General features: G+C 52.0%; 2 protein-coding genes and 1 long non-coding RNA gene across 3 annotated transcripts; 2 read left to right on the top strand and 1 right to left on the bottom strand.

Moving 5' to 3' along the window:
- Positions 1 to 210: 210 nt before the first annotated feature.
- Positions 211 to 12,493, top strand: ABHD16A (abhydrolase domain containing 16A, phospholipase). Its single transcript, XM_006041919.4, has 20 exons — positions 211 to 417; positions 1,389 to 1,445; positions 2,160 to 2,226; positions 2,474 to 2,560; positions 4,929 to 5,014; positions 6,622 to 6,695; positions 6,881 to 7,003; positions 8,322 to 8,436; positions 8,545 to 8,646; positions 8,954 to 9,017; positions 9,443 to 9,492; positions 9,930 to 10,053; positions 10,461 to 10,565; positions 10,800 to 10,863; positions 11,201 to 11,257; positions 11,407 to 11,469; positions 11,596 to 11,672; positions 11,757 to 11,855; positions 11,945 to 11,991; positions 12,166 to 12,493. The coding sequence occupies exons 1-20, from the start codon at positions 286 to 288 to the stop codon at positions 12,247 to 12,249; spliced, it is 1,677 nt and encodes a 558-aa protein (XP_006041981.3). The 5' UTR covers positions 211 to 285; the 3' UTR covers positions 12,250 to 12,493.
- Positions 7,833 to 10,929, bottom strand: LOC123329437. The gene is made up of 2 exons (XR_006544854.2): positions 8,869 to 10,929; positions 7,833 to 8,199 (listed from the first exon to the last, which is right to left on the bottom strand). It is a non-coding gene; the product is annotated as an uncharacterized LOC123329437 (long non-coding RNA).
- Positions 12,494 to 17,278: 4,785 nt separating the features above from the next.
- Positions 17,279 to 19,611, top strand: LY6G5C (lymphocyte antigen 6 family member G5C). The gene is made up of 3 exons (XM_006041941.4): positions 17,279 to 17,294; positions 18,373 to 18,540; positions 19,409 to 19,611. Exons 1-3 carry the CDS (start codon positions 17,279 to 17,281, stop codon positions 19,570 to 19,572), a joined length of 348 nt encoding a protein of 115 aa, XP_006042003.2. The 3' UTR covers positions 19,573 to 19,611.
- The last annotated feature ends 863 nt before the right edge of the window (positions 19,612 to 20,474 follow it).

The raw sequence follows: 20,474 nt of genomic DNA, 5'->3' as shown, positions 1-20,474 counted from the left end.
AGAGTCTGCCGATATTAAGGGGCAGAAAAAAGTGACTTAACCATGTCTCATGATAGTTCTAACTCTGCACGATCAAAACGCCTCCAACTAATTTCTGACCACGGCTGCACCCGTAGCTCCAAATGCAGGAAACCCTGCTCAAGAAGCGCTGAAACTGTCTCAACTCGGCGCGAGGCGGAGCCGGTACGTGCTGACGTCAAGGGTACGCAACACCTTAGCGGCCCTGGGAGGGCGGGGCTGCCAGGGGGACCTGCTGCTGGAAGAGCAGCGGCCCGGGCCGGGGCCATGGCGAAGCTGCTGAGCTGCGTCCTAGGCCCCCGGCTCTACAAAATCTACCGGGAAAGGGACTCTGAAAGGGCCCCGTCCAGCGTCCCTGGGACTCCAACTTCAGTCACTAACCCCCACTCCAGCTCCTGGGTGAGTCGATTCTCCCCTGGTTAAAAACATAGTACGGCCCAAACCCCTTTGCGGCCTTTGCTCCCCAGAAGCACCCATTATTGGAAATAGGGGGAGACTGCTTGTCCAGCCAGTTTTCCGCAAAGTCTGTGCTCTTTGTGCTTCCTGGGTTAAAGTCACGCCTGTGGACTGACCGCCTGCTGTTTGCCAGTGCTTTCTCATTCCGACTGCCACTCCTAGCTTTTTCCTTTCTCGACCCCTCACCCTGCCCTTCGTGGTTCATGCCATTCCCAATTGACTCCTAAATCCTGGAAGAGACCCCGCTCGGATTCCGGAGCTGGATGATTTTGCCATCAAACTCTCAATTTCCTCGTACCCCGTGCCTCACCCGGTTCCGTTTATCTCCCCTGGCCTTGAATTTCAAAATGACTTGTGCAACATTTAATATATCCGGTCTCCCCCACCCCACCCCTAGTCTACCTTAGAGACCTCAGGATCATTGTGTCCAAGAAAGCCGGTGAGGTGGTAGGCAGTGCCCCTAAATGCGCTCTTCCTTTTTATCGGTAGTCTCCAATTATGTTTATTGTACTCTACAAACTGCCCACCCCCGGCCACATTCTCTTCCTTAATGAATCTGCTCTTCCGATGCTTTTCTTTCCCTCTTAAAGTTGTCATGGTGTCGTTTCTTCCCTAACCCCGATCCCCATCCTCCCACAATCCATTTGAAACTCGGTTGTGGAAAAGGAGCAAAAGTCGGCCAAAGCTGCTTTCACTTTTGCTTCCAAGTCCAGCCCCCTGTGTTTGTTCTCAGGATCTGGAGTGAGAGATCAGGTTATGAGTCAGGGTGGGGAAGAGGGGAAGCAGAGACGTCCCAGGAGAGATGACTTTGGGGGCTAAGACTAGAGTGTTGAACACACATCAGGCCTTCCAAAAGGGATGGTGGAGGCCTTGTCAAGTAGCAGGGTCCTTAATTCAGCCATCTGTTTTGGCAGGATACGTACTATCAGCCCCGTGCCCTCGAGAAACATGCTGACAGCATCCTGGCACTGGTATGTCTGCCCTGGCATCTGGGACTACCGCATCTTTTCAGACCCAGTTGCCCTCTTGAACCTTCTCTTTCCCATCCTGGGAGAAGGCAGTGCCCCTGGGGGTGGGGGATGCTCTGGGCTCTGCAGCGGGCATTTCCAACACACATACACACAGACAGCTCTCCAGCGTGCATACTTGGTAATCCCCTTTGGCCTATGCACGGCTTTCTCTAGGGCAGCCTGAACCGTGGGGAAACTGTGTTTACGTTCAGGACCATCCGCAGGTGCTGAGTCCTGCAGTCCCCAGTGACCTGTCCTCCCTGGCAACTAACCTCTTTGGCTGCAGAGACAGCTGTTCTCTCTGGCAAGGTCCTTTGGTGACATTTGTGCATCTCTTAGGGATCAGGCCAGGGACTGGCCTGAGCAGGGCTGATTGAAAAGGCTTGATTACCTTGAGTGGAAAGAGACTGGTCTTTACGTGTGATGAAATTATGTCCAGAGGTGATGAGAGGAAGAGAATAGAAGCTGTGCCTAGTTTTCCCAGCCTCTGTTAACGCTCTGACACACTACCTTTCAGCAAATAATTGAGCACCTACTGTGTGCGTGGTGTCATGCACAGAATAGGTACTTGATGTGATATCCCTCAGGTTATTCACTTTGCTCAGAGCCTGGACCTGGTAACGGCAGACCTGTGTGTGTGTGTATTGATTGCTTGTTCCTGTCTCTCTGCTGCAGGCTTCAGTCTTCTGGTCCATCTCTTACTACTCCTCTCCCTTCGCCTTCTTCTACTTGTACAGGAAAGGTCAGTGTGACTTCAAAGGTGGTGGGACAGGAAATGGGCAGATCGTTGGCAGCTGAGCCGATTCCCCAATGAGGAAAGGGGACCTGTGATGAGGATGGCTTGGCTTCCCTCTTCCATCAGGCATCTTCTTCCTCTGAGGGCCTGCTGTCCCCCAAAAAGGGTGTAGTGGGGAGGTTGGGACTGAACTTGGAAGAGGGGCTGGGGGACAGTGGGGAAAGCTTTTCACATAATCCTTCTCCCCTCCCAGGTTACTTGAGTTTGTCCAAAGTGGTGCCATTTTCTCACTATGCTGGGACACTGCTTCTACTGTTGGCAGGAGTGGCCTGCCTCCGAGGTAGGTGGAGAGGGAGCCTGGTTTGGATCTGTCCATCATTGGGTAAATATTCATTAAATACCTTCTGCAAATACCTTTTGGTGCTAGGCCCTGAGGGGAAGTAATCAGTGGTCAAGACATGATCTTTTCCTGAAAGGGCTTGGGTCATAAGTATGAACAAATACTTAGCAAAAAGGTTTGCTATTATCTAGAAAAGCTGCATATACCCTCCAACAGCTCCATACATATCCATGTATGTTTGTAATAATCCTAAACTGGACTCCATGACCCCACATAGCAGGATGGATAAATACATTAGAAGGTCGAGTCCTACCACAGAACACTAGAGAGCAAGGCACTGAATGAACTGGTTACACTCAGCTACACAGATGAATCTCACAGATGCAGCCGGGACCACCAAATAATTTATGCGCTTTGTTTCCATTTACATAAAGTTCCAAGGGATGCATAAATAAGCGGCACAACACTAAAGAGAAACACAGGCCTGACTGTCTTAACAGTCAGAAGTCCGGAGAGTGATTACCTGGGAAGGGGGAGAGAACAGGCTGGGGAGGACCCCTGATGGGAGGCAGCTTTGTTCTCTTTCTTGATCCCAGTGATCAGCCCAGGAATGTTTGTACTTTAAACATGTTTGTACTGAATGTATGCTTTATGTAAATACGTTATTATCTCACAGTTTAAAAAATGAAAAGAGATAAGCCAAACCATTGCCCTCTGGGCAGCTACACCTGATGAAAAGTGGGTAAGGGGGATGCCTAAGAAGGGAGTGGTGGGGTCAGGAGCTGGGCGGCTGCCTTTGGGTCCAGTCTGGGGTGAGGACCTTCTACCTGTTCTGCCTCCTGATTTCCACAGGGCTGAGCTTCCTCCCCAGAGAGGCCCGCCCTGCCTATCTAAAAGTTGCTCCCATTCCTCAGTTTTGTCTTAATTTTTCCATTAAAGGGATAAATTAACTACAGAGAAGTCCAAAAAACAAAATATCAGAACTAAAATGCTTGTTTTTTGCGCTTATTGCTTCAAATACCTTTTGTCCATAAAATACAGGATTGGCCAAAAAGTTCATTCAGGTTTTTCTGTAAGAGTGGAAAAGCCTGAACGAATTTTTTGGCCAACCCAGTGCTAAAGCATTACAGAGTTGGCGTTCCTATTGGAATCTTCCCCAGCCCCAGAAGTAACCATTGTCATCTGGTGTGTGTTTTTCTTTTTCCTGGTTTATATTTGTATACTTTTACAAAATACTGACCTCATTCCATCACATCTAAACTGCTATGAACTGTAAATGCATATCAATTGCAGAGTTTTCAAATGTGAAAAAAATAATCTGCATCTCAGAATCTGTGCAAAATGACAAGTATAAACACTAGATAGCATTTGGAGGGGTGCAGTTAACATTTTTAGCACAAATGACATCATTCCCTCCAAATCATTCTTCAGCTCTTTTCAGTCTCAGTATTGTATGGGGGGCACTCCCCTTGATGATACATAGCATTCTATTTCCTTCTGCTTTTATTTTCTTTATAGCCTTTATCCCTCTCTTCATTTTTCTTATTTACTCATTTATTGTCTCTCTCCAGCCCCACCCTGCTCCCAACCAAAATGCCACCTCTCTGAGCACCAGGACCTGCGTGTCTGGTTTCCCGCTGCCTCTCTCCTGTCTGTCCCATGTCTGACACCTGTCGGGTCAGGAGAGGCAGAGAAGTCAGTTGAGACTCCCCAGCAGCGAAGGGAGAGCAGATAGGATCAACGAGGGGCTGAGCAAAGAGAAAAAAGAGCTCAGTGTCGAGAATGGCCTTTGATTCAGGGAGGGAAGGGGAAGGGAGGCAGGGGAGGAATTGAAAGGAGGCAAAGATGGACCCAGGAAACAGGAGAAAGGAATTTGGACAGACAGGAAGAGTGCTGAGAGGCACAGTTAAAAGAGAATAAAGACAGAGGAAGGGAACTTGGATGTAGTGAGGAAGTAATTATGGGATAAGAACTGTGAAGCCAGATGCACGGAGTTAGAATTTGCAGGAAAGAGACAGAAAGGTAGCACTGGAGAAGGGTAGAGGGACAAGGAGAAAAGCCCAGTGGCAGCAAGGGTAAAGCCTGAGGGCAAGTGAGAAGTGTTTTAAGACTGGGAAGAATGAACTTCCTGAAGGGTGGAAGGTCCATAGTCTAGGAAGAAACTAACTGGAGAAGTTAGGGAGGGGAAGAATGCCAATGGCTGGAATATGGAGGAAGGGAGTCGTCTCAGGTCACCTGTTTCCCCAGATCCAGGGCCCTCTGTTCTTCTCCTCTCGTTTCTCTTTGCCCATCTCTGATTCTCTTCCTGAAACCCTCCCATCTTGCTTCCCAGTTTTCCTGATATGGTTTCCTATCCTCTCTCCACAAGGCATTGGCCGCTGGACCAACCCCCAGTACCGGCAGTTCATCACCATTTTAGAGGCAACACATAGGAACCACTCCGCAGAAAACAAGGTGAGAGGCTCCGCCATCTCCCCAGTCATCGGCCAGCTTCGCCCAAGCAGGCAGATGTGTCTCCCCAGCCGCCATGCTGGGTGTTTGCTTGCACGTGGCTGGATCCCTTCTCCCCTCCACAAGTAAACTGTCCGCCGGAGGAAATTTCCCTCCCCACTTCTGATGGAATATTCCACTAGCGCAATCCTCTACCCTCCATCTGCAGAATTGTCTAGACGTGGAAACATTCCACAGCATTTCCTAGAAGGGGCTTTCCTCTCTATCACAACAGCTTGTTCTCCCAAATGTTTGTTTCTTTTTTGTGTGCGCTGAGCACTGTACTAGTTTTTGTTCAGGGATAGGACAAGATGGACAGGTATGTCCATCCTTGAGCTCAAGAGCACACCATGGTGCTGGGAGCGAGAAAGGCTAGGGCAGAGTGTCCTTGGAGTTGTGCCAGCCCAGCCAATGCTGGCATGTGATTATCTTTGAGAAGGGGCTTCAGGGCCCTATAAAGCTCTTTCCTGTTACAAAGAGGTCTCTGGGTCAAACAGCTCTGACCACCATTGTCAGATTACTGGTTGCTCCACACCACCACTTACGGAGCTTTGTAAGGATGCTCCACCACGCATTATACATACACCCTTTCTAATCCTCACAACCACGGCGTGAGGTGGCATTATTACCCTTCTTTATATGTCTGAGAGGCAAAGAGAGGTTACAAGACCCAGGCAGAGTCACCGAGCAAGGAAGTGACTCAGGCTGTGTTTGGGTCCAGGCCCGAACAGAGCTCGCCTGAAATTTGCTTCCCTGCATTTTGTTTTGTTTCACCATTTACATTTTTGTAGAATGTTGCTATTGCTCTCTCTCAGTCCAGTTATTTTTGAAAATGTCAAAAAAAAAACCAGTCTGTGACAGAAAATAAAAAAACTATTCTCAAAATAGAGTGCTGGGAGCTCTGGGGGCGGGGGAGGGAATACAGCAGAGTGGAAGGAATACAGCGCAGCTCCCACTGCCCTCAAAAAGCACGTGGACTGATTGGTGGAGGGAATGGAGGCACAGAGGGTCTGGGTGACCCGTGGCTGCAGGAACTGAGGGAAGGGAGGTGGCCAGGAAGATGAAACAGTCAGAGAGAGCTTGGTTCAGATGGTGGCTCGGGTGCAGAGGGGCTCCTGTGTGTACGACTTCCCTCCTTCCCCCTCACCCAGTCTTGGGACAGATGTTTCAATCCTTCAAGTCAGCATTGTGTGAAGGATCCAGGTGGGGAAGGGAGCAATGACCAGTGAACAGGCCCCCTGCCTTCTCCCTCAGAAGCATCAGCCCCTCCAGCCACCCCTGCTGGGGGTGAGTCAGCCTTAGATTTTAGAAAAGTGAAGAGTCTTTGGCTCCTCTTCTGGAGGAGGGCAGACAGGCCAGTCTTGATACCTTAATAGGGCATCCTCTCTTTCCTGATTTTGCTGGTCCTGGCAGAACTTTCCATCTACCAACCAGAGGGTGCTGACCTCTGCGTGTCCCCCCATGATGTTTGGGGGCCAGTCCTCTGGGTGGTGGGAGTGTCCAGGGCGGGTAGGTGGGCCTCCCCCCTCCAACTCCCCTTATCATCCCGCATATCTCTCTGCCCACCACAGAGGCAGCTCGCCAACTACAACTTTGACTTCAGGAGCTGGCCAGTCGACTTCCACTGGGAAGAACCCAGCAGCCGGTGAGGCCCCAGTTCTTTCGCTGCCTCCCTGCTCTGACCTGTCCCCTACCTCCAGCCCCTCCTGGGGTCCAGTGCTTGCCTTCCAGCGCCATCTCCTCACTCCTAGACCCCAGCATCCTACGGACCTCAGACGTCCAGCTTGCTGCTCCTCACCCCATGCTCCCCTGCATCTTTCCGTTCCTCAGGAAGGAGTCCCGGGGGGGCCCTTCCCGCCGGGGTGTGGCCCTGCTCCGCCCAGAGCCCCTGCACCGGGGGACGGCTGACACCTTCCTTAACCGAGTCAAGAAGCTGCCTTGTCAGATCACCAGGTAGGAAGGCAGGGAGGAGAGGCGAGCTGAGGTGGAGGGAACATGGGGTGCAGCTCCAGAACAGGGTGCTCCACTGGAGGATGACTGTCATTTATTAGGCCTGGTGCCATGGCTATCACATTGTGTGTGTGTGAAAAACAAGAGGTTCAGAGAGCTCCACAGCCTCCCAGGTGGTGCCTGAAGAGCTAGGATATTAACACAGTTGTGTCTGACACAACAGCTCTTCAGCGAGACTGAGTGGGAAGGATGAGGTTGTGGGTGGGGAGGGGACGCACGGCCTTGGCTGCCGCAGGGTCTTTTGGCGGCTGCGGCCCTAGCCTGGTCCCGCTGCTCCTTGGTTTTTCCACTGTGAGGCAGTTCCAGCCTCTGCATCTTTGAACAGCCTGCCTCATAGAGTTGGTGAGATTTAACATACTCTGAAGGGCTTCCTCCTTGCCTGGATGCCCAAGAGCACGAGGTAAAGCCCAAGTAACCACAGTGACCACCTGGATCAACAGTTTTCTGTTGCTGGGGGCTAGGAGGCAGGTTGGAAGATACCAAGGAAGGGGGTGGACTCGGTGGTGGGTTTTGGACTGCGTGCTGATTGATCAGAGGGAAGAGCCAAGTTTGAGATGTTGAGGGGGTATGCTGGACAAGTTTGTAGAGTTTTCTGGGGACAGACCCTCCTTTGGGATTGACTGGACATGGTTAACTGTCTTTTTAAGGAGTGGCACCTGCCACATCTGATGTGTCTAAATTAGTGCATTTGTTCAAGAAATATTTATTAAGCCCAGAGTACCCTGTGCTAGGCTCTCGGCACCTACTACATGGTAGATAACCAGGCATATCGTAATAAACAGTATTATTTATTTGGGGACTTTTAATAAATACATTAGCAGAATCATGATTGTTAATTACTTTGCTTTTACTTGTTGTATATACAAAGTGTTATCTCATAAAACTTTCAAGATTAATATATGCATATGTGTGTCCTAGACCACGATATAAAGTATCTTTAAAAGGTTACAGTAAAAATAGTTAGAGAAGGGAGTTCTCTGCCAGTCCAGTGGTTAGGACTCCACACTTTCTCTGCTGAGGACATGGGTTCAGTCTCTGGTTGGGGAAGGAAGATCCCGCAAAACACATGGCACAGCCAAAAACCAAAAACCAAACAAAAGATGTTTGAAAAATTGGTACGTATATTGGTTCATTAAGTCCTAGAAAAGGAAAAACGAAACTGTGAGGGTCAGAGGTGAAGCAGACCACAGTCTGAGTGCTAGGGCTGGGATGGTCCCTGGACTCCCCTGTTTGAGGTTCATTAACCCCGTGTTCCCCACAGCTACCTGGTAGCACACACCCTGGGGCGCCGGATGCTGTATCCGGGCTCTGTGTACCTGCTCCAGAAGGCCCTCATGCCTGTGCTGCTGCAGGGCCAGGCCCGACTGGTGGAAGAGGTAAGGCCCCCTTACCCATCAACCACCCACCCCCACAGCCTTTCTCCCCCCACCCATGAATGTGGTCTCCTGCCCTTCCAACTTGGCCAATGCATCCTCTCTGCTCAGTGTCATGGGCGCCGGGCAAAGCTGCTGGCCTGCGATGGCAATGAAATTGACACCATGTTTGTGGACCGACGAGGGACAGCTGAGCCCCAGGGACAGAAGCTGGTGAGTGGGCACAGGGAGCCCAAAGGTAGAGTGTGGGGAGGGCAGTGGAAGTGCTGGGGTCTGCTGCAGCCCTGAGGAAGCCCAGTGGGGATCATCCCAGCTCCCACCTCCTCCCTACCAACCTCTTGGTGTAGGAAATCCCTGTAAGAGGGAAATGGATGAAGGAGTTGACATGCAGGGACCAAAAAGACATCATCATAATAGTTGCCTCTGGGTGCTTACCACATGCAGGGCCCCCAGAGGCTGCCCTCCCTGCCAGTAGGGGGATTTTCAGTCCCAACTGGGCTTCTTCCTGCTCCCTTTCTAGGTGATCTGCTGTGAGGGGAACGCAGGCTTCTATGAGGTGGGCTGCGTCTCCACACCTCTGGAAGGTAGGCCCATGGCTCAGCCCTCTTATCTCCGCCCCTTGGGATGGAATGTCCCCACCTCCCCACATGGATAGGACCTCCCAGGGCCTAACCACCTTCTCTGAGTGAGGTTTGAGACCCTTGCCTTCGGGAAAAGCCTATTACCCATTTGCTTTGCTAACCTTACATCCCTCCCCTTGGGCTGTGTCCCTTACCCTATTATGCTCTTGGTTCTGTTCCCACGCCTCAATAGTCACATCTCTGTCCCTTCTGCTGCATCAGAACCTTTTTGGCATCTTCCCATTCTGGGAAGGCTTGGAGTTATTTGCTTCTGAGTTGGGTGTTAAGAGTTCCAGTGTCCTTCTGCTCCTTCCCCCAGAGCTAGGAGCAGAGAGTGGCCAGAGGTCATAGGCCATGAGGTCCCAGCCCTTTCTCCCTCTGTGTTACAGCTGGATATTCAGTCCTGGGCTGGAATCATCCAGGCTTTGCTGGAAGCACGGTGAGGCCTTCTCTGAATTCTTTTTCCTGAATTATAGCCTGTCTCCCTGTGGTCAGTCACTGGAGTCACGGAAAGGGGTCTGTATTTCTGTAGGACCTCCCACTCACCTGTGACCTGGGTGCCAAGGGTGGGGAGCTGCAAGCCTCCTCCTCTTACACTGGGGGTTTGGCAGGAGGGGAGATAGTGGATCTTGTTATAAATGACTGGTTTCTAGAGAGAACAGCCCCTCTCTTGGCCCTATTATTTATTTATTTTTAATGCCACTGACAGGAGTCTATTCCATTAAGTAAGATGATAGCTCTCTGAATTGTCTGTTCAGAGCTGCAGTTCCATCTTCGCTGTCTGTTGCAGTGTAGCTGCAGGAAGGGTCCATGCTGGGAGGGTGGGGTGGTGGGCAGGTGGTCTTTTGTGCTCACCCTTTGCCCTTCTTCCTGCAGGGGGTGCCGTTCCCACAGAATGAGGCCAACGCCATGGATGTGGTGGTCCAGTTTGCCATCCACCGCCTGGGCTTTCAGCCCCAGGATATCATCCTCTATGCCTGGTCCATCGGCGGCTTCACTGGTAACCCACCTCCTTCCTACCCCGCTACTGTAGGCACACTCAAGCCATCTCTGTGTCTCCCCGGGAGTCGGGTGGAGGAGAGAATAGGTGGGCTCTCTGAGTGGGTCTGGAAGAAGCTATCATATTTGAGTACACTTCACATTTCCTTCCACCCTTGTGCCCGATGATTAAAAGTAGAACCTGGGGAGATCAAGGAGTAAATGTTGCCTCTGGTATTGTCTTCAGTGCGCTTCGTTGTTCTCTTTGGACAGTGCCCTGGCCGAGTGAAGCGAGGGGTTAAGGCAAGACCTGGGGCTAACTTAGTAGGCAGGATGGGGTGAGCCTGTAGGGTCAGGGCGATGAGGGTAGGGGTGGGGGTGGGCAGGAGCCCCTTGGTCCTCACCCTTTCTTTCCTTTCCTGGTACCAGCTACGTGGGCCGCCATGTCCTACCCGGACATTAGTGCCGTGATCCTGGATGCCTCCTTTGATGACCTGGTGCCCTTGGCATTGAAAGTCATGCCAGACAGCTGGAGTGAGTGCAGCTCCCAGGTCTGCCCTTAAGGGAAGAGGTGGGCTGGACCCGGGAGACGTTCTCACTGGAGATGGTTCCCCTCTGTGTGGGTGGGGAGTAGACCACCACATTGTTGAGAAGCAGGGGGACTCCCCTGTCTGGGAACCTCCGTTTTCTCTTCTCCACGGACAGTGGGGACCTTTGTGTTGGGCAGGGGCTTGTGTCTGCTGTCCTTTCACATTTATCTCATGTTAGGGGGCCTGGTGACCAGGACTGTGAGGCAGCATCTCAATCTAAACAATGCAGAGCAGCTGTGCAGGTGAGGGCTGGCCAGTGTCTAGCATCTGACACCCTTCCCCCACCTCATCCCCTGTAGAGATGCTGCTGGGTGTTCAAATGCTGAAATTAGTACCAAAGTACAAGCATAAGCCACTGCCCCATGTCCCCTGAGGGACCCTCCCACCACCCCGAACCCCTCCCAGCTTCCCTGGAACCCTGGACCTTCTCATGATCTGGCAGCTAGTCAGTTCATGCCTGGCACAGCAGGGATCTCCCAGCAAAGCCTGAAAAAAAGTACAGCCAGTGCTGGGGTGAGGCAGTCAGTTTCACCTGTCCCTGCTCTGAGGTCTCCCTCCCCACTGTGCTGTCCTCTGAAGGTACCAGGGCCCTGTGTTGCTGATCCGCAGAACCAGAGATGAGATCATCACCACCACGTGAGTGCCTGGGAACTTCTGCCCTCCCGGATCCCAGAGACAGCCAGGAAGTTGCCCCCCACCCCAAAGAATGCCCGCCAGAAACCCAGGTATCCAGACCCTTTCTCCCCAACCTCCAGTCCCTCCAGTGCCCATTCTTCTCCCCCCAGGGTTCCTGAGGACGTCATGTCTAACCGAGGCAATGACCTCCTGCTGAAACTCCTGCAGCATCGGTGAGAACCAGGGTGTGTGCGCGCGCACATACATGTTTGTACTGACAGTGCAGGGAGGGGGGCGGTTCGGGGATGAGGAATGAAGAGGACTGGGTCCTGACCTTTTGTCCCGGTGCTCCTCCATAGGTATCCCCGGGTGATGGCGGAGGAGGGTCTTCGAATGGTGAGGCAGTGGCTGGAGGCCTCCTCACAGCTGGAGGAAGGTGAAAGGGGATCTGCTGAGGGCTTGGGTTGGGGGCCTGGCAAGACCAGGATGCTGATGGGCACTCGTCTCTCTCCATGACCAGCCTCGATTTACAGCCGGTGGGAGGTGGAGGAGGACTGGTGCCTGTCCGTCCTCCGCTCTTACCAGGCAGAACACGGGCCTGAATTCCCCTGGAGCGTGGGTAAGGAGTGCTGAAGGGGTTGGGAAGAGCCCAGGAAGGGGGTGAACACCCAGACGGGTGACCCGTGTTTGAGCACCTTCTCTCTGCAGGGGAGGACATGAGTGCAGACGGAAGACGGCAGCTGGCTTTGTTTCTGGTGAGCTAAGGCATGGGAAGCAGGAAGAGGGTGCCTGGATAGCCAGGGGCACAGGGGGGGCTTGGGGACGGGGGTACCCTGTAAGCATTGGAAGGAGCAGCTTCTTTAAAGTGGGTAGTTGGTTCAGAAGGTGTCCGTGCTCTGCACTCCACCTGTCCCACCTTCTCCCCTCAGGCTCAGAAGCATCTGAATAACTTCGAAGCCACACATTGCACCCCACTCCCAGCCCAGAACTTCCAGATGCCCTGGCACCTCTAGGGACCACACTGGGACTCATTCTGGAAGAACGGATGGACGGAGACATGAGGAAGGACCCTGTTTGTGATTCTCTGTGTTTATTTTGCTGTTTTTAGTTTCTGGCAAGCAGGGGGACCACGCCCCCTTCTCACCGTTCCTCTTGCACGTTTCCCCTCATCCATCCGGCAGTACATAACCTTCCCAACACACACCCTGCATTAAATGAATGAATTATTCCTAATAATTAATAAAAGTATTTTTTCTACCGGCTGGCTAATTTTGTGACTTCCCAGCTATCCAGGAAGCCAGGGTTGGGAGTGGGGAAGAGTTGAAGCTCCAAATGACTGGGCTTTGAGAAACCCCACTTCAGGCAGCCAATTTAACCCTCACCATCTCTGCTGTTGCCCCAGGCAATCAGCCCCCAACCTGAGTTGTCCTTGTCCAGTGGGTCCCCCACTCTTGCCTTTCCCTGGCATGCCTAGTACCATCACCACTGTGCAGCCTCCCTGGTACCTGCCTAGGTCTTCCTACATACAACCACCCCAGGAGACCACGGTTGCCTCCAGTGCTCACAGTTCATGAGCTCTGTTGTTTACAAAGTACTTCCTAGCACCTGACTTAGACCTACGCAGCAATTCTACCGATTTCTAGGTCCAGCCTGCATGGTTCCAGCATCAGTACCTCCAGTTTTTCTTGCTTAGTTCTTGCTTTTTCCATGGGGAGTGAGGAATGGCTTGTTCCCCATGTTGAATGCAGCAAATGCTGCATAGCCTCCTCACCATGTCAAGTCTCTCTCCTCACACCCTCTTTGCAATTCAACAAACACAGGCCCTGCCAGGGACTGAGGACAAGGTGCCAAGGACTCAGGTCTTCCCAGAGCCATACTTCGCTTTATTGGACAGCTGTTAGAATATTCCTGGTTTGAACCAGGAAACACTATCGGTTCCCTGTAGTGTTAGTCGCTCAATCATGTCTGACTCTTTGCCACCCCGTGGACTGTAGCTCACCAGGCTCCTCTGTCCATGGGGTTCTCCAGGCAAGAATACTGGAGGAGGTTGCCATTTCTTCATTCTATGTCCATTCCTTGGGCGTTGTGGAACAGAATGAGTCCCTCTCCCACCCATCATTTTGTTGCCTGGCCACCTTCTTCCCTTGGAAACCTTTTCCAGATGAAATACCCCTAGGTTTACCACCCTGGGCCCACCATTTTGAACAAGATACTTAAGGTGAGCAACGATATTGTGAGGTTCAGGATACAGTCTAACTTCAGTGTCTCCTCCAACCTCAATGCACAAAGCTCCCCTGCAATCCCAGGGGCAGAGGCTGTCTGCCCCAACCAGCTCAGTGGCTCCTTCAAGGCAAACACACTGAGCCTCCACTGGAAGGAGTGATCTGAGACTTGTCAGGTGACACAATGTCTGCTATTTGGGGTTAGAAGAGACTGACTGCAGCTCCACAATGCTCCACCTTTAGTCAATACTGGAGAGCTGATACTGGCACCCCTCCCCTCTGTCCTGTCCCAGGGAGCAAACAGGATGGAATGTGAAGGTGTGGGACCAGCTACATGATTCTGAACCTGGCCTTCCAGATCCATTAGGTCACATTAGCCCCCTGGAAACCAAGTCTTTGTTCAGCCAAGGGAACCTCCTTAAATGCAAATAGGGGGGCCCCACCTTTCACACCCTAGAGACAAAGTACTCTTTCCTCCTGGTCATGGCCATTAGGGATTCTGTTGACTGGCCTCTACTACCAATGCCCCTCCCCCTTCTTCCTGCACTTTCTATAGATAACAGCGGGTATGCCATGAGGGGCCCTTGGATACCTGAAGTGAATGGAGAGAGGTGAGGTTCAATATTTGAATTCCTGACCACGCCACCCAAAAAGTCTCAGTCTACCCAGATGACTTCCTATCTGACAAGGCTTACAGCAGCTGTGTTTTCAGAGCCACCCCCACCCCCCACCCCCAACCCCAGGGCGGGATCAGCTCCCTGTCCACTCTTCACCCTATTTATCAGGGTTCTAGCAGTCTTTCAGGAGACCAGCTGAGATGCAGACACCACTCCTGCTGGGGCTCTGGCTCTTGCTGTAGCCGGCACTAATCGAGGCCTGGACACCCAGGCATCCCAGAGTTGCTGAGCAAACTTGGAGAGGGGATGGTGGCTGGGAAAAAGGAGAGCTGGCAAACAGACAGGAAACACGGGAAGAAGGGACGGCCCCTGGGCTGAATCCTTTATTTTACCTTCATTGGCCCAGACTCCACCCTAGCTGCTCCCAGTGTGAGGGGCTGGACTCCCGCTCAGTTGCGTATTTGGGTTGATGGTTTGCTCCGTGTCCCCGGGAGGGGCATGTGTTTCCTGCACCGTCACGAATGAGGGCCCCGAGGGTGTAAGGCTCCAGAGAGTGGGGAGCCCAGGTGTCGGGGATAGCCAGGTCTCCATCCAGCCATCCAATAAGCAAGCCCTTCCAGCTCCCTCAGGAACCCAGTCATTCATTTTTTCCTTTCATTTGTATTCGGATTAAAGATGCCCTTACTAGTTTTTTTCTAGACCGCGGTGTCGCGGCCACTCCCCTAACAGAACCTGGCTTTCGCCTGGACCAATCATCTACAGCTCCGCCCTTTGTTCACCCCGATTTATTGTTCCCTAATTGCAGCATTCTGTCCTAAGGCCCGATCTGCTTTGCTTGGTAATTCTGTTGCTTACCCTCAGATATAACTTGTCCCGGGGGAGGGGCCCTCAGCGTGGATTTCTTCAGCTGCTGTGGTCACCAAGGCGACTATCGCAACGCCCCTTCTCTTCACCCGGGGAAAGCCTCCAAAGGGCCCGTCACCGTGACAACGAACTCTGGAGGCTCTGCGCGCGCAGAAGCCGCGCCCAGTCTCGTGGACGGGGAGGAGCAAAACGAAACAAGGGCAGGATCAATGCGCCTAAGGCCACGCCCCCTGGAGAAGGCCTCTTCCAGACCTTCTGCGTCCAGGGTAGCTTAACTTCACCGCAAGTCTTCCTGGACCTCTCAGGGCGACCCCTTCAGGGAGCCCAACCTCAGCCCCTCTAATGCCTTCTCGTTGCGCTTTTATTCAAGAGAGGGAGTCAAAGGGTGCTGTACAATCCCTTCTGCCTCCCCTTTGCCCTTTTTGCTTCGAAAACAGTCCCCGCTGTATGATTCTTTTTGTCACTTATTCAACATTTATATCGGTGCCAGGTGCTCCTCCTCAGTTCGCCACTACTCTGACTTTTCCCTAAAATAATTCTATTTTTATCGTGCCAAGTCTCTTCAGGTGAACGCAGTGGTGTGTGTTTTTCTCTCGTATTTTTTCTTTCGCATCCGCCTTTCTTGGTGTGTCTCCATCCTTTCGTCCTAGCTTCCTCATCAGCACCCCCAAGACTGGATGATTCTTGAATAATCAGCAGGGAATCCTCGGGCTGGGCCCGGCCCCAAACCTTCAGACCGGAAGCTGGTGCAGGTGGAGCGTTCCTGGAAGCCGAGGACTTTCCGTAGCCCACCCGACCCTTAAAGCTAAAAACCTGAGTCTTTCACACAGACTGATCTGGCCAGATTTCGACGGAGCAGGCGAGGTGGGCCCAGGAGGCCCCCCGGCGGAGGAAGCGTATGGGGCGCCTGGCGCAGCATCCGGGTGTGGGAGGGATGTTGGCACCAAAGTGCCACCTTCCGGGGAAGCCGCATAGTACTTTAGGTGAGCCGCCAGGGCAGGCTTCCCTGGTGGCTCAGTCGGTAAGGAATTCACCTGCAGTGCGCGAGACCTGGGTTCAATCCCTGGGTTGGGAAGATCCCCTGGAGGAGGGCATGGCAACCCACTTCAATATTCTTGCTTGGAGAATCCCCATAGACAGAGGAGCCTGGAGGGCTACAGTCCATGGAGTCGCCAAGAGTCGGACACGACTGAGCGACTAAGTATACACACCCCCACACCCCCCCACACACACCCCCACACACACACACCCACCCCTGAGCGACTAAGTACACTCACACATACACACACACACACACACACCAGGGCAGGATGCCTGGGTCCCCACGAAGCACGCGACTCGACCTTCTCAGGTTTCTCTCCAGCCGCCTGGCCAAGAGCCGAGCTTGGGCTGGGGGCCGCCCTCGCGTCTTCCCAAAAGCCCTGAGGTGCAGCCAGGCACGGAGAGTGAGCTCACAGCGCCAGAGCCGGTGGGCACCGGAGATCAGACCCACTGACCTGCGGTTGAGCTGAGGCGGGACCGGAAAAGCAGCGGGGTGGAGGTGTATGGAAAGGCTCTGGTTTTCTGGAACCCCTACTGGACTGAGTAGGGTCACTCACGACTCAGGTGTCCTCGCTTTTGGATTTCTGACACGTCTTCCCCATCCTGAAAAATAGTATCACAGTCATCCCCTTTTGCAAGTCTCTTCCTTACCTCACAGTCTTAAGTCCAAATCTGTCTAGTCTTCCTTCTAAATGCTGCTCATTAACTTGTCGGCTTCCCTCTCTTTTGCTAGACCAGACCGCCATCTTGTGACTGAACTCAGGAATAGCTTCCTAACTGGTTTCCCCACCTCAGAAATCTTGTACAAACAGAAATCTGATCTTGTACTCTTCTGCTGAAATCTCTTTGTCAGTGGTTTGCACTGCCCAAGTGCCCCCAGAAACACTCTTCCCCTTACCCCCTCATTGTTGACTGGTCTCTCACTCTAGATTGTGCTCTGTGAGGGTAGGGACTTTGTGCAGTATTGTATCCCCAATACCTGATGCAGTGATCTAATGAATGCCTGTTGAATTAATATGAAAGAAGGTTCCCCTCTCCTTCCCCCATTGCCCCCATCCTTGTTTCCAAACCAGGATGTTAGGGCCGTGGGTGAGGACACTCTGTCCCTTGGCTGTAGATTCTAGCATTGATTCTCCACTCCAAAAGAATGTTGCCTCCCCCCTTCCTCTTTGCCCACTTCTCTTCAGCCAATATAAGGCCAAAGTGGAGGCTGGTGGGCAGTCATGTATGTTATGGAAGGCCATGCAGGTAACCAGAATCAAACCCTGTACATAGTCCTCTTAATAGTGCTGGTCACGATGAGCTTGGTGTTTGGTAAGTGGTTCAATGGGGTCAGAAGGGTTTCCTAACCTGCCGGATACAGAAACCCTGATACCAAGTATCTGAATACATGTACCAAGAACATTCAGGTAAAACCAGGCAGGAGGAAAGATGGGATGGGTGGGTGTGGTGGGATAATGGGGACTGATAACAGACTGATATTCACTCTGAGGAAGATTGCTGGTGACTACCCCAAGGCTGTCTCACTCAACGGCAATAACCTAAATGGAGATACTAAGGGGAATCTCTTCTAATCTGAGGGCAATACAGAATGGGAAGGGTTGGGGGAACGTGCCAGATGACAGCCTCAGGATACACAGCGTAGAACAAGGCTAAGTTCAGCCTGATAACTCCACTTGGGTGCAAAGCACCATCTACACAGAAACCAGATCCAAAGTGTTTGCTCAGCATCTGCTTCATATCAAGTGCTCTACTGGGTCTGAAAGTGGGTTTTGGGGGCTCAGTAACATGTGATCTGGGCCCGGGACCAGAGGAGGAGGGAGATGAATATGGTGCAGTTGGGGAGGGCTTTGGTGGACAACGTTTCATGAGTCTGTTCAGTGAAAGGACAACCAAACAAAGAATGTGGCCCTGGGCTGTTTGAAGTCTCCTGGCTACAGAAAGGAGAGATTCTTCCTGTCCTGTGATGATACGCTCTGAGGTTTTCACACTCTGAACATTACAGGTTAAGAAAGCATATTCAAAAGAGAATCTGCGGGTTGGGTGAGGGACAGTGAAACCAAATCACAGAGGAAGCACTGTCTTAACAGGGCTGCTAAAAGTTGGAATGAACTGCCTTGGCCTAACCTTTAAATTTAGAGGCTTGTAAAGTGCTAAGCATGTTAGCCCCTCAAATGCATGTTGAATGAATGAGTTCCTCATTTCAAAAGGTATGAGAGTAGAGAGTGGAGATTTTTTATGAGAACTAAAGCTTCTGATCTTAGATTAAGCCTGATATTTTTCAGGAATTGGTGATTTTATGGTTTTCTGAGTAGGGAGGTAGGAGGGAACAGTGGGGTTGATCAGTCTGGGAATTAAGTGGGTTTGGGGTCAGTGCTTCTCTGTGTTCCAGGTCAGTCTGAGATATATGATCAAGAACCCATTAGACAGAAATATTTCAACGAATACCTAAGCTGCTATCGATGCCTCTTTGAGACCAAGGAGTTGGGATGCCTTCTGGGATCTGACACCTGCCTTGTCCCAAAGGGCAGCAGCTGCATGACTCTGCTCATAAAGAACAGTAAGCTGCCTCTTCCTTTCATCTTGGGTCCAGTCCATTCCTGAACTGAGTCTCTACCAGCCTTCTAAGCTGCACCCCAACTGGTTCCCACAGCTCTAAGATACTGTTCTATCACTCCCTCTCTCTCTCCTTTCCTTTAGAGCTACTCCACATCGCTACTTCCATTCCTCTTGCCTTCTTGGCTCACCCTCCTTATAACACCCAGCCTCACAGGCCTGGAGTTCCCAGATCCGCTGGCCTTTCCTCGGGCTGCCTTCTCCCCGTCTGTCAGCAGTAGTTCCTGCCAGCACCGTTCTTCTGCTACATCTTCCACTGCTTCTTCTCAGCCTCCTTCACTGAGTCTTGCCTTTTTCTTCTGGAGCCTTAACAGTTCATGTTCACCAGAGTTTGGTCTTTTGCTGTCTTCCTCTTTACTCTCCCAGAGGAATTTTTTTAAAAAACATTTATTTATTTAAGATGCACCAGGTCTTAGTTGCTTCATGGGATCTTAGTTGCTTAGTGGGATCTTTCGGTTGTAGCATGCGGGATCTAGTTCCCTGACCAGGGATCAAAGCTGGGGCCCCTGCATTAGGATCTCAGCCACTGGACTTGGCCATTAGGATCTTGGCCACTGGACCACCAGGGAAGTCCCTGTCACTGTGTTTTGAATGGCTCTTTCCCACCAACCTTCCATGGGAAACTTCCACAGAGTTCATGGCTGGTGACTCCCTGGCATTCCCTGACCCTGTCGTTTCAAGGATCTGCCTTTCTGGGGTCCAGGAAGGGGTAGGGGGTCAGAGATGGTCAGTCTCTGTGGCATGAGGGCATGGGAGGGCTCGGGGCTTTGCCTGGGACCTCCACGTCACTGATTGCTGCTGTCCGTCCCCAGACAGTGGTTTTGAGACCATGGTGAGTGACTGCCGCAGCAAGGAACAGATGAGTGACTGCTCATACACCCGTGCCTCTCCAGTGTTTGGCTTCTGGATATTCTCTCGATGCTGCTTCCAGAATTTCTGCAATAACCCCCAGAAGAGAAGCTTATATGTTCCTTAGAACTTCTGTAGAGACTTCAGGAGTACAATCCTGCCAATTTCCAGCCGCCCTCCTGATTTCCACCTGGGGACAGTCGGGACACTGTCCGGCCTCTCCAGAGCAGCCCTCCCTGCCACCCTCAGCAGCAGTTACTAGACCCCAGCCCTATCTGCCTCTTGATTAATGCCCCTCAACACCCCTCAATTTCCACTCTGCCCTTTCCCACTCTCCCTCTGCAGAATTCTCTGCAGTTTTCCTTCAAGTCCTCAGTCTGACATTGTTCCTCCTGTCTGCTCCCACCTCAAGGATACCCCTTTGCCCTGCTTCATTTCTTTTCCAACAGTCCTCTCACCCCAAGTCCCCAGCTGTTCCTCCAAAATAAATAGATGCACAAACTGTTTGGTTTGCCTCTCTCTTCTGGTGGATATGGAGGTTGAGGGATGTGGTACTACCAGACTATTCCATCATGGGGGCAGGTAATGGGCTCCCCAACATGCGGAGCTCGGCTCCTGCTTTGCCCTGCTGTGTCTGACTTAGCTCTCAGGTCAAGAGGAACTGGAAGCCCTCCTGTGGCTAAAACCGGAAGGGTAGTGGATGTCCTCAGAAATGCTGTCAGACCCAGAGCTGGGTGAAGACTGGCCAAGGAGGTCCCTGGGGGTATGCTGGTGGGAGTGCAGCTATGAAGAACCAGTCCCAGGGAGGAGAGGGTAGGGAAGGAGTTCTGTGGAGAGATGCAAGGCCTAGTGTCCTCTCTAATCCCAGGCTAATTTCCTTTTTCAAGGATCATGGTAACTCACCTCAATTTCAGGTCTTGGGCTTCTCAGCTTCTAAGGCTGCCTTCCAGTTTGACTTGTTAGAGCTGTACAGACCTGGGCCTTTGACTTATACTGAAGTCAGAGATCATGGGGGATAACATGCAGGCA

The sequence above is a fragment of the Bubalus bubalis genome, chromosome 2 (assembly GCF_019923935.1).
Source record: "Bubalus bubalis isolate 160015118507 breed Murrah chromosome 2, NDDB_SH_1, whole genome shotgun sequence".
Classification (NCBI taxonomy): domain Eukaryota; kingdom Metazoa; phylum Chordata; class Mammalia; order Artiodactyla; family Bovidae; genus Bubalus; species Bubalus bubalis.
The sequence above is the reverse complement of the archived record's forward strand: the minus strand, read 5'-3'. Positions and strand labels throughout refer to the sequence as shown.